Below are 12,183 nucleotides of genomic sequence, written 5' to 3' on the forward strand. Positions count from 1 at the left end.
ATACATTTATTAAGAAATTGCCATGTCACAAAAGACCCTAGTACTGAGTTCTGTTGGAGACAGAAAGATAAAAGAGTTAATTTTAACATGTATGGACGATGAGAAAAACAGAATGAAAGTATGAATGAAGATAACTGCAAAGTTTTTAAATTAACCGAATGAAAAGACACAGCTAATGATATGTAATACTGATGTTTGCAAAGATGAGTCAACAGATTTAAAATGTAAACAGAACTTAAAATTAGCATTAACATTTTTGAAGAAGATCTGTATCTTATGTTAAAGTCAGATTTTAGAGAACTTGATATATTTTACATTGGGGGATTGAGTATACGATAGCCATAAACAATAAACTGTGGAAAATTCTTCAAGAGTAGGGAATACCAGACCACCTTACCTGCCTCCTGAGAAATCTGTATGCAGGCCAAGAACGGTTGTAACTGGACATGGAACAATAGACTGGTTCCAAATCGGGAAAGGAATACATCAAGGCTGTATATTGTCACCCTGATTATTTAACTTATATGCAGAGTATATCATGTGAAATGCCGGGCTGTAAGAAGCACAAGCTGGAATCAAGATTGCAGGGAGAAATATCAATAACATGACACCACCCTTATGGCAGAAAGTGAAGAAGAGCTAAAGAGTCTCCTAATGAAAGTGAAAGAGGAGAGTGAAAAAGCTGGCTTGAAACTCAGTATTCAGAAAACTAAGATGATGGCATCCAGTCCCATCACTTCATGGCAAATAGATGGGGAAACAGTGAGAGACTTTGTTTGGGGGGGGCTCCAAAATCACTGCAGATGGTGACTCCAGCCATGAAATTAAAAGATGCTTGCTCCTTAGAAGAAAAGCTATGACCAACCTAGCTGCTGCTGCTGCTAAGTTGCTTCAGTCATGTCCAACTCTGTGCGACCCCATAGATGGCAACCTACCAGGCTCCTCCATCCTTGGGATTCCCCAGCCAAGAACGCTGGAGTGGGTTGCCATTTCCTTCTCAACAGAGACATTACTTTGCTGACAAAGGTCTGTCTAGCCAAAGCTATGGTTTTTCCAGTAGTCATGTATGGATGTGAGAGTTGGACTTATAAAGAAAGCTGAGCACTGAAGACACTTTTGAACTGTGTTTGTTGGAGAAGACTCTTGAGAGTCCCTTGGACTGCAAGGAGGTCCAAACAGTCCATCCTAAAGGAAATCAGTCCTGAATATTCGTTGGAAGGACTGATGCTGAAGCTGAAATTCCAATACTTTGGCCACTTGATGTAAAGAACTGATTCTTTGGAAAAGACCCTGATGCTGGGAAAGATTGACGGCAGGAGGAGAAGGGGTCGACAGAGGATGAGATGGTTGGGTGGCATCACTGACTCGATGGACATAAGTTTGAGTAAGTTCCGGGAGTTGGTGATGGACAAAGAAGCCTGGCATGCTGCAATGCATAGGGTTCCAAAGAGTCAGACACGACTGAGCAACTAAACGTAACTAAACTGCAGATACCTAAAAAATCAATAAAGGCAGAAAGTAAATGAATGATTCCCTCAGACTAAACAGGGAGGAAAGGGAGTAATGCTAATGGGTACAAATTTTTTTTGAGGGGGAGGAGTAATGAAAATATTCTAAAACTAAATTATACTGATAGTTGTACAATTCTCTATATACTAAAAGCTATTGAATTGTAAAGTTTAAATCGATGGGATTTCTGGTATTGTAAATTACATATCAAGAAAATTTTATGTTGATAAAGCTGTTTTTTTTGTAAAAAATGATTGTCAGGCACAGAAAGACTGTGTGTTTTCCATGTCTAACTTCAATTGGTTATTAAGGCAAAATCTTAGGCGTCAAAAGGATAGAAACTCAGATATGAGCAAACCTAAGCGAGCTACCCAGTCACTGTATAACAAAAGAACTCATCATTTGGAATAACAGGTTCTTAGAAATAGGTATATAGGGTGATATTTGGCAATTTTTCCAGAGTTTTGTATGAATTCCTTTTTCTGATGTTAGGAAGTATTTAAAATACAATGGAATTATTTCTGTCCTATAATTTGAGTTAGAACGAAAATATTTTTCTTCTTGTCATTGTAGAACATCCTGTCTTCTCAATTTCTGCAGATCTTGAGATTCTGGGATTAATGGACTAAGCTTATGGACTATGAAAATGTAATAAATATTAAATTTTTAAGTTTCTGGAATTACAGAACAAGTCTTTTCAGCATTTTTAGCAGTTTCGTAAAACATTGTGCCCCAGTAGTTAGGAAGAATCATTTTATAGCTGAGCCTTTTTTAATTTTTCCATTGTGTCTTAAAAGTGGAATTGGGACATTTTTCATTTAATGTGATTTTAAATACTGAAGGTTACACTCAGTAAATAAGTTGTGATGTGGTCATCACAGTGTGATCTTTTAGTTTCTTCTAGTACAGAATCTTTACCTTTACTCTTAGACATCTGTCTCTACTTTTCCTACATGTTTTTCATCTCTATTTTCAATAGAAAATCTTTTCAGTTGTGTTTTTTGTTATGAAATGCATTATGTTGTCTGAGGAAAACACTGATGCTTTTCAAAGTGCAAGGTTATTATTGTTTCAACTAATTGCCTTATTTGTTATGTAAAAAGGAAATTTTTATAAAAAATGGAAAAAAGCTGTAAATTGCTTTCTTGCGGTCTTTTCAAGCAGATATCACGATGTAACTCTCCACTTTTATAGCAAGGGCTAGAAACTATTACTGTGATAATGAACATATCACAGTTGCATTATCATGAAGATTTTTTATTTTACTTTCAAAATTCTGAGTTGTTGGGATGTTGGTCTCCTACTGTTGACACCTGAGAATACTACTTGACTTTATATTTTTTCCTGTTAATATTTAAGTGTTATTAGGAGATGGTCAATTTTTAAGCACACAGCACATTTTTAATGTTTGAGGTAGTAGTCCTCTTTTGTACACACTGATTTTCTTATTCCATTCTCCTAGTGTCCACTTGGCAAGAAGAGTGCTTCAGTTAGAAAAACAAAACTCGTTGGTTTTAAAAGACCTGGACCATCAAAAGAACCAAGTAACACAGCTTTCACAAGAGGTAAATACCCTAAACAAACGAAGCACACATGAAGAATCACAGTGTTGATTGTAATTCCTTGTTACTCCTTGTGTGTTTTCTGAGCAGTTTCAAAATAAGCTGTTTGCTAGTACAAAACGATTTTACAGTCTATGAAAACTAACTGAATAAAGCAACGTACAGTGTATGGTAAAACCTAAGATCAAAAAAAGAGGTTAAATACCTAGACTAAATATAAATGCAGGCTAGACAGACAAAGCTTTGATTTCTGAAAATATACACTGGCAAAGCAAGTTTAGCAAATTTTGGTGGCATTTTAAGTTTTAAACTAAAGCCTCGTTTTTAAAATAAATTTGCTTTTTTACTTCCTTGATGAAAAATGACTTATCTATTAAACACACTTGACTGGTATACACTTAACCTCTCACAGTCTTTGATATATGATAGTTCCCAAATTATACTTACTTTTAAAAATCTCAAATTTATATTTCTTTTGCTTAGCATTTTACTGTATCATTTAAAGACAATATGTACATTTTACATAGTACTTCCAATCTTCTTATTTAATCAGTATCTAATTCCAGTTTTCTATTCTTCTGAAATTCAAGTAATAAAACCAATTCAAACCAAAGATACCACCTTCGTAGCATTCCCTTTATTTCCTGAGTTTCAGCATAATGAATTTTGCTATGTTAGTATTTTAGGTCTTATAATAAAGGGACTTTTAAATGAGTATATTAAAAACTGTTAATATGTACCATATATTCCGCATTTGTTTGCCTACAGACCTGTTCATATTTGTCTACATAGTGCCTTCTATGTAATGTGCTTTTAATGCTACAGCATTAGGAGGATCTTTATGCTCAAAGTATTTGTGATATGATATGATATGATATGATATGATATGATGTGATATTGATATAATGCCTGGAATTCATGTTCCATAAAAATGTGGGAGAGGAGCTCAGTAAATAATACAAGAATCTCAAAATGTTGATAATGATTGAAGCTTGGTGACGGGTACATATAGATTCAGTATTCAGTTCTGTACTTTTGTGTATGTTTGAAATTTTTTCATAAGACTTATAGAGAATCAGTAATCCTAAAAAGGTTTCTACTGACTGTAGTATATACTTTTTCCCTTGCAGTTGAAAAAAGTATTAGAATTTGATATATTCCTTGGATTTTACTTTTTCCTGCCTTAGAAAAATTTTCTTAAATTGAAAAAGAATTCCATAAACTAATTAGCTGAAAGGTGATAATATTAGATTGCTTGTATACCAGTAGACTCTTCATGATAGATGTTGAAAAAACAGGAGGGAAAGTCTCTCAGAATCTGTACTCTTTTGAGTAATTTATATATGTAAACCATGTTGGAATTTCTGAGAATTAATACAGAGATAAGAATCAACTGACTAATATTTAAATTTAACATTAATTTCTATGTTATTAAAATTATACTGAGATTATACATAAATGAATAGTCTAAATCAAAGTGCTAGAAAATATTCAAAATGAAAACAGATAACTCCTTTTATAGCAGCTTTATTGAGTCATAATTGATGTAAACTAATCTGCACAGATTTAATCTGTACAATATAACTGACGTGCATAACCATGAAGCCATCACCAAAACCAAGATAGTGAACAGATGTGTTGCTGCCATGTTTCCTTGTGTCCCTTGGGAATCCCTGTCCCAGCCCTCCCCATCCCCATCCTTGTCCCTAAGCCACCACTGATTTGCATCATGTCACTGTAGATTAGTTTGCATTTCCTAGACTTTTATGTAAATTGAATATATATGCATGAGCAACTGGGGAAGCCTTATATATATATATAATATGCACACACTATTTTTTTTGTCTGTCTTCTTTCATTCTGCATAATTATCTCAAGATTTGTCCATAGGCCATTCCTTTTACATTGAGGAGGAACATTCCATTGTATGAATTTACCACAGTTGTTCATCCATTCACTTCTTGATAGATATTTAGGTTATTTCTAGTTTTTACCGATTATAAATAAAGCTGATAGGAATATCCATGTACAAGTCTTTATATAAACCTATGTTTCTGTTTCTCTGGGGTAAATGCCTGGGAGTGGAAGAGCTGGATTGTGTGGTAGGTGTCTAATGTTTTAAGAAACTGCCAATCTGTTTTCAAAATGTTCATACTATCTACTTTTTCCATTAGCAGCATATGAAATTCTAGTTCCTCTACATCCTTGCGATGATTTGACATGGTCAGTCTTTTTAAGTGTACCCCATTCTCATAGTGGTTTTAATTTGCATTTTCATAATGATTCATCTTTGCTCTTTGTTTCCCTTACTGGGAGAAGTGTCTGTTCAAATTTTTTGCTCATTATATCAGATTGTTTTCTTTTTTTTTTTTCAGGGAGTCAAGTTTCTTTTTTTTTTTAATTAGAGAATTTTGAGAATTAATTATTCTAGATACAAGTCTCTTATCAGCTATATGGTTTCCACATATTTTCTCCCACTCTATGGCCTGACTTTCCATCTCTTAATGCTGTTCTTTGAAGAACAGAAGTTTTTATCTTGTCCATTTCTTCAGTTTAGTCTTTTTTAGACTGTGTTTTGTAGGTTGTATCTAAAATATCTTTGCCTAACTCATGGTTAGAGTGTTTTTGTCTGTGTAGTCCTGTAGATCTTTCATAGTTTAAATTTATGATCCATTTTGAATGTTTGTATGGAAAGGACACAGAAGAGCCAAAAAGCTTTGAACCTGAACAGAATTGGAGGACCAGTACCATCTACTTTCAAGACATTATAAAGCTGCAGTAGTGAAGATGATGTGGTAGTGACATAAAGACAAAGATAACTGAAACAAAGTCCAGGGACACACTCACACATAGAGTTTTAACTGATTTTCAACAAAGGTGTTCTTTATTCCTTTGTGTAAATCCAGATTTCCACCTGGCATCATATTGCTTCTGGTTGATATACTTCTTTTAACAATATTTATAAAATAGGTCCACTGGAGATAAATTCTTTTCACTTCTGTATGTTACAAAATGTTATTTTACCTTTTTGTTGTTTGGGTTTTTTGGTCTTTTTTTTTTTTTAAACATTTCTGACTGTCTATTCCTAACAAGAGTAAAGACTGAAACATAGTTCTCCATCATGCCACTACAGCCTAATAAACTGGAAGGGGTCACTGGGTAGCCTTTCCCTTCTCCAGGGGATCTTCCCCACTCAGGGATCGAACCCAGGTCTCCAGCATTGCACGCGGATTCTTTACCAGCTGAACCACAAGGGAAGCCCAAGCATACTGGAATGCATAGCCTTATCCCTTCTCCAGCGGATCTCCCTGACCCAGGAATAGAACTGGGGTCTCCTGCATTGCAGACAGATTCTTTACCAGCTGAGCTATCAGGGAAGCCCTTTTCTTTTTTTATTGGAGTAAAATTCACGTAACATAAAATTCACCATTTTAAACATTTTAAATTGTACAGTTCAATAGTTTTTATGTTTGTAATGTACAATCATCACCACTACTTATTTACAGAACATTCACATCACCCAGAGAGAAACGCTGAATGCACTAAGCACTTACTGCTCAGTCTCCCTTCCCTCCAGCCCCTGGAAACCACTAATGTGCTTTCTGTCTCTATGGGCCTGTTCTACATACTTCATATAAATGGAATCATGCAAAATGTGCCTTTGTGTGTCTGACTTCTCTCAGCATAATGTTTTCAAGGTTCATATATTAATATGTTGCACTATCAGTACTTAATTTTTTATGACTGAGTAATATTTCCATTGTACAAATATTTCACATTTTGTTTATCTGTTCACCAGTGGTGTACATTTATCATTTCCATCATTTGCCTATTGTAAATAGCACTGAGTATTCATGTACATTTTTGTTTGTTTGAACACATATTTTCAGTTATGAGTGCATACCTAAGAGTGGAATTACTGGGTCACATGGTAATTCTGTTAACTTTTTGAGGAACCATGAAACTGTTTGTCACACCAGCTGCACCATTTACATTCCCATCAGTAATGTTCAGGGTTCCAATTTCTCTCATTCTCGCCAATGCATATTTTCCATTTTCTGGGTTTTTCTAAATTCTAGCCATCTTGCTGCTGCTGCTGCTGCTGCCGCCGCCAAGTCACTTCAGTCATGTCTGACTCTGTGCGACCCCATAGACTGCAACCCACCAGGCTCCCCCATCCGTGGGATTCTCCAGGCAAGAACACTGGAGTGGGTTGCCATTTCCTTATCCAGTGCATGAAAGTGAAAAGTGAAAGTGAAGTCGCTCAGTCATGTCCGACTCCTCGTGTCCCCATAGATTGCAGCCTACCAGGTTCCTCCGTCCATGAGATTTTCCAGGCAAGAGTACTGGAATGGGGTGCCATTGCCTTCTCCATCTAGCGATCTTAGTGGCTGTGAAATGGTGTCTCATTGTGATTTCAATTTGTATTAACCTTATAATTAATGATGCTAAGCATCATTTTGTGTGTTTATTGGCCATTAGTATATCTCTTTTGGAGAAATACAAGATATACCCATTTGAATGCAGATTTCCAAAGAATAGCAAGGAGAGATAAGAAAGCCTTTCCCAGTGTTCAGTGCACAGAAATAGAGGGAAAAAAATAGCATGGGAAAGACTAGAGATCTCTTCAAGAAAATTAGAGATACCAAGGGAACATTTCATGCAAAGATGGGCACAATAAACGACAAAAATGGTATGGACCTAGAAGAAGCAGAAGATATTAAGAAGAGGTGGCAAAAATACACTGAAGGACTATACGAAAAAGATTGTCATGACCCAAATAACCGTGATGGTGTGATCACTCACCTAGAGTCAGACATTCTGGAATTCAAAGTCAAGTGGGCCATAGGAAGCATCACTACAAAGCTAGTGGAGGTTCTGGAATTCCAGTTGAGCTATTTCAAATCCTAAAAGATGATGCTGTGAAAGTGTTGCACTCAATATGCCAGCAAATTTGGAAAACTGAGCAGTGGCCACAGGACTGGAAAAGGTCAGTTTTCATTCCAATCCCAAAGAAAGGCAATGCCAAAGAATGCTCAAACTACTGCATAACTGCACTCATCTCACACGCAAGCAAAGTAATGCTCAAAATTCTCCAAGCCAGACTTCAACAGTACGTGAACACTGAACTTCCAGATGTTCAAGCTGGATTTAGAAAAGGCAGAGGAACCAGATGTCAACTTGCCAACATCTGTTGGATCATCAAAAAAGCAGGACAGTTCCAGAAAAACCTCTACTTCAGCTTTATTGAGTATGCCAAAGCCTTTGACTGTGTGGATCACAACAAACTGGAAAATTCTTAAAGAGATGGGAATACCGGACCACCTTATCTGCCTCCTGAGAAATCTGTATGCAGATCAAGAAGCAACAATTAGAACTGGACATGGAACAATAGACTGGTTCCAAATTGGGAAGGGAGTACGTCAAGGCTGTATATTGTCACCCTGCTTATTTAACTTATACGCAGAGTACATCATGAGAAATGCTGGGCTGGATGAAGCACAAGCTGGAATGAAGATTGGCGGGAGAAATATCAATAACCTCAGATATGCAGATGACTTATGGCGGAAAGTGAAGTAGAACTAAATTGAAAGAGGAGAGTGAAAAAGTTGGCTTAAAACTCAACATTCAGAAAACTAAGATCATGGTATCTGGTCCCATCAACTTCATGGGAAATGGATGGGGAAACAGTGGAAACAGTGAGAGAATATTTTGGGGGCCACCAAAATCACTGCAGATGGTGACTCCAGTCATGAAATTAAAAGATGCTTGCTTCTTGGAAGAAAAACTATGACCAACCTAGACAGCATATTAAAAAGCAGAGTTATTACTTGGCTGACAGAGGTCCATCTAGTCAAAGCTATGGTTTCTCCAGTAGTCATGTATGGATGTGAGAGTCAGACTATAAAGAAAGTGAGCACCGAAGAATTGATACTTTCAAACTGTGGTCATGGAGAAGACTCTGGGAGAGTCCCTTGGACTGCAAAGAGATCCAACCAGTCCATCCTAAAGGAAATCAGTCCTAAATATTCATTGAAAGGACTGATGCTGAAGCTGAATCTTCAGTACTTTGGCCATGTGATGCGAAGAACTGACTCAATAGAAAAGACCCTCATGCTGGGAAAGATTGAAGGCAGAAGGAGAAGGGGATGACAGAGGATGAGATGGTTGGATGGCATCACTGACTCGATGGACGTGAGTTTGAGTAAGCTCCAGGAGTTGGTGATGAACAGGGAAGCCTAGCGTGCTACAGTCCATGGAGTCACAAAGAGTTGGACATGACTGAGGGACTGAACTAAAATGAGCTTTGTAGAAATGCTCATTGCCTATTTTTAAAAACTCCTTGCCTATTTTTAAATTGAGTTGTTTGTCTTTTTGTTGTTGAGTCATAAATGTTCTTTATGTATTTGGATATTAAATTCTTTTAGCTATATGATTTACAAGTATTTTCTCTCATTCTGTTGGTTGTCTTTTGCTTTCTTGTTAGTTTCTTCAATCACAAAACTTTGTAATTTTGATGAAGTTCAAGTTATCTGTCTTTTCTTATGTTTCTTGTGCTTCACCTTTGGAAGTTTTACAGCTTGAATTTTTATTTATGTTTTTCATTGCGCTTTTTAATTTTTTTTAATTTAAATTACATATATTTAATATATACAACATGATATGTATCAGTTCAGTTCAGTCGCTCAGTCGTGTCCGACTCTTTGTGACCCCATGAATCGCAGCACGCCAGGCCTCCCTGTCCATCACCAACTCCTGGAGTTCACTCAGACTCACGTCCACCATGGAGTCAGTGATGCCATCCAGCCATCTCATCCTCTGTCGTCCCCTTCTCCTCCTGCCCCCAATCCCTCCCAGCATCAGAGTCTTTTCCAGTGAGTCAACTCTTCGCATGAGGTGGCCAAAGTACTGCAGTTTCAGCTTTAGCATCATTCCTTCCAAAGAAATCCCAGGGCTGATCTCTTTTAGAATGGACTGGTTGGATCTCCTTGCAGTCCAAGGGACTCTCAAGAGTCTTCTCCAACACCACAGTTCAAAAGCATCAATTCTTCGGCACTCAGCCTTCTTCACAGTCCGACTCTCACATCCATACATGACCACAGGAAAAACCATAGTCTTGATTAGATGGACCTTTGTTGGCAAAGTAATGTATCTGCTTTTCAATATGCTATCTAGGTTGGTCATAACTTTCCTTCCAAGGAGTAAGCGTCTTTTAATTTCATGGCTGCAGTCACCATCTGTAGTGATTTTGGAGCCCAGAAAAATAAAGTCTGACACCATTTCCACTGTTTCTCCATCTATTTCCCATGAAGTGATGGGACCAGATGCCATGATCTTCGTTTTCTGAATGTTGAGCTTTAAGCCAACTTTTTCACTCTCCACTTTCACTTTCATCAAGAGGCTTTTGAGTTCCTCTTCACTTTCTGCCATAAGGGTGGTGTCATCTGCATATCTGAGGTTATTAATATTTCTCCTGGCAATCTTGATTCCAGTTTGTGTTTCTTCCAGTCCAGCGTTTCTCATGATGTACTCTGCATATAACATAGTTAGCTTTATAAAGATTATAAAGATAAGTAGCAAAATCCTATCTTTTAAATATATCTATAAACAAAGATTACATTCCAGCAATATTCTTTGTACCCAAAATTTCATTGCCTAGTGTGTACATCGGAGAAGGCAATGGCAACCCACTCCAGTACTCTTGCCTGGAAAATCCCATGGGTGTAGGAGCCTGGTAGGCTGCAGTCCATGAGGTCACTAAGAGTTGGACATGACTGAGCGACTTCACTTTCACTTTTTACTTTCATGCATTGGAGAAGGAAATGGCAACCCACTCTATTTTCTTGCCTGGAGAATCCCAGGGTCAGTGGAGCCTGATGGGAGGCCATCTTTGGGGTTGCACAGAGTCGGACACGACTGAAGCGACTTAGCAGCAGCAGCACTGTGTACATACATATACATGAAGACTGTACATACATGTCAGTATGCTTACGATACATGCATGAAGACATTTGGAATGATGTACACCAAAAGATGTCATTGATGTTGGTTACTATTGTGGAAAAGGCACTGAGGTTCCAGGATGCATGGAAGAGAGTCTTTCAGTCTCTGAAGTTTGAATTACTCACTGTGTGTATGTGATACCCCCATTCTCTCCCCCTTTCTTCCTCACTGCCTCCATTTATTTACCAAGAACAAGTATCTTAAAGAAATATGGAAGTGTTACAGAATATCAGAAAAGGGATTTGCTATAGGAAAAATTCAGAGCATCTACAAATGTAATGTGGAATTTTGAAACATTAATACTGAGAAAAGGAAATAGGAAGGGTGTCTAATGTCTGCCCAGATAAGGAAAAATTATGTGGCAGAAGGAGTTTTTACTTGATGGACTCTTTGTAATGCTTGGCAATATGTTTTAGTTTCTACCAGTGACCTTAGGAAACATGATTTCCACAAACATAATAAATGTATGTGTCTATATGAGAAGAACATTTGCCTCTGTCCTCTGAGTACCTGACTTGAGAAGTTGGGAGGGTTGTTCCACCAGCATTCTGGTTGAACCCGGGCTGTAGGAAGGAGTCTATAACACACATGACTCCTAGAGCCCCACCTCAGCATTTTAAAGGAGATTCACATGCCAACCCCAGCCCTAAAACTGCACAGTCAACCTTTCCCACCATATTTCTAAGACTCCACTAATACGAAAGGAAAAAAAAAAAAAAAAGTTCCACTTTTTTTGTATCACTGAAGAGTCAAAGGGCTTCCCAGGTGGCTCAGCCTGCAGTGCAGGAGAAATGGGTTCAAACCCTGGGTCAGGAATATACCCCAGAGAGGAAATGGCAACCCATTCCAGTATTCTTGCCTGAAAACCTCCATGGACAGAGGAGCCTGGAGGACCGCAGGCCATGGGGTTGCAAACAGTCCATGGGGGAGCAGCTGAGCATGCATGCAAAAAGTCAAAAGTAGATGATACGGCCAGTTAAACTGTGATACAGTGTTTTATTATCACTTCAATTTTTCTTCTAATTTTAGACAAACATTCTTGTAGACTTTAGACATTGATTTTTATCATATATTACACAATTCTGTTTCTACGCTTTTGTTCTAACAC

At 37.5% G+C, this 12,183-nt stretch overlaps 1 protein-coding gene across 2 annotated transcripts in view; it reads left to right on the forward strand.

Moving 5' to 3' along the window:
- The window catches only part of PIBF1 (progesterone immunomodulatory binding factor 1), a 230,298-nt gene that overhangs the window by 154,643 nt on the left and 63,472 nt on the right, over positions 1-12,183 (forward strand). For both annotated transcript variants that reach the window (XM_005894381.3, XM_070380581.1), the window contains exon 14: positions 2,972-3,074. In XM_005894381.3, coding sequence (XP_005894443.3) covers positions 2,972-3,074 — 103 coding nt within the window. The remainder of the gene's footprint in view (positions 1-2,971; positions 3,075-12,183) is intronic.

The sequence above is a fragment of the Bos mutus genome, chromosome 12, assembly GCF_027580195.1.
Source record: "Bos mutus isolate GX-2022 chromosome 12, NWIPB_WYAK_1.1, whole genome shotgun sequence".
Classification (NCBI taxonomy): domain Eukaryota; kingdom Metazoa; phylum Chordata; class Mammalia; order Artiodactyla; family Bovidae; genus Bos; species Bos mutus.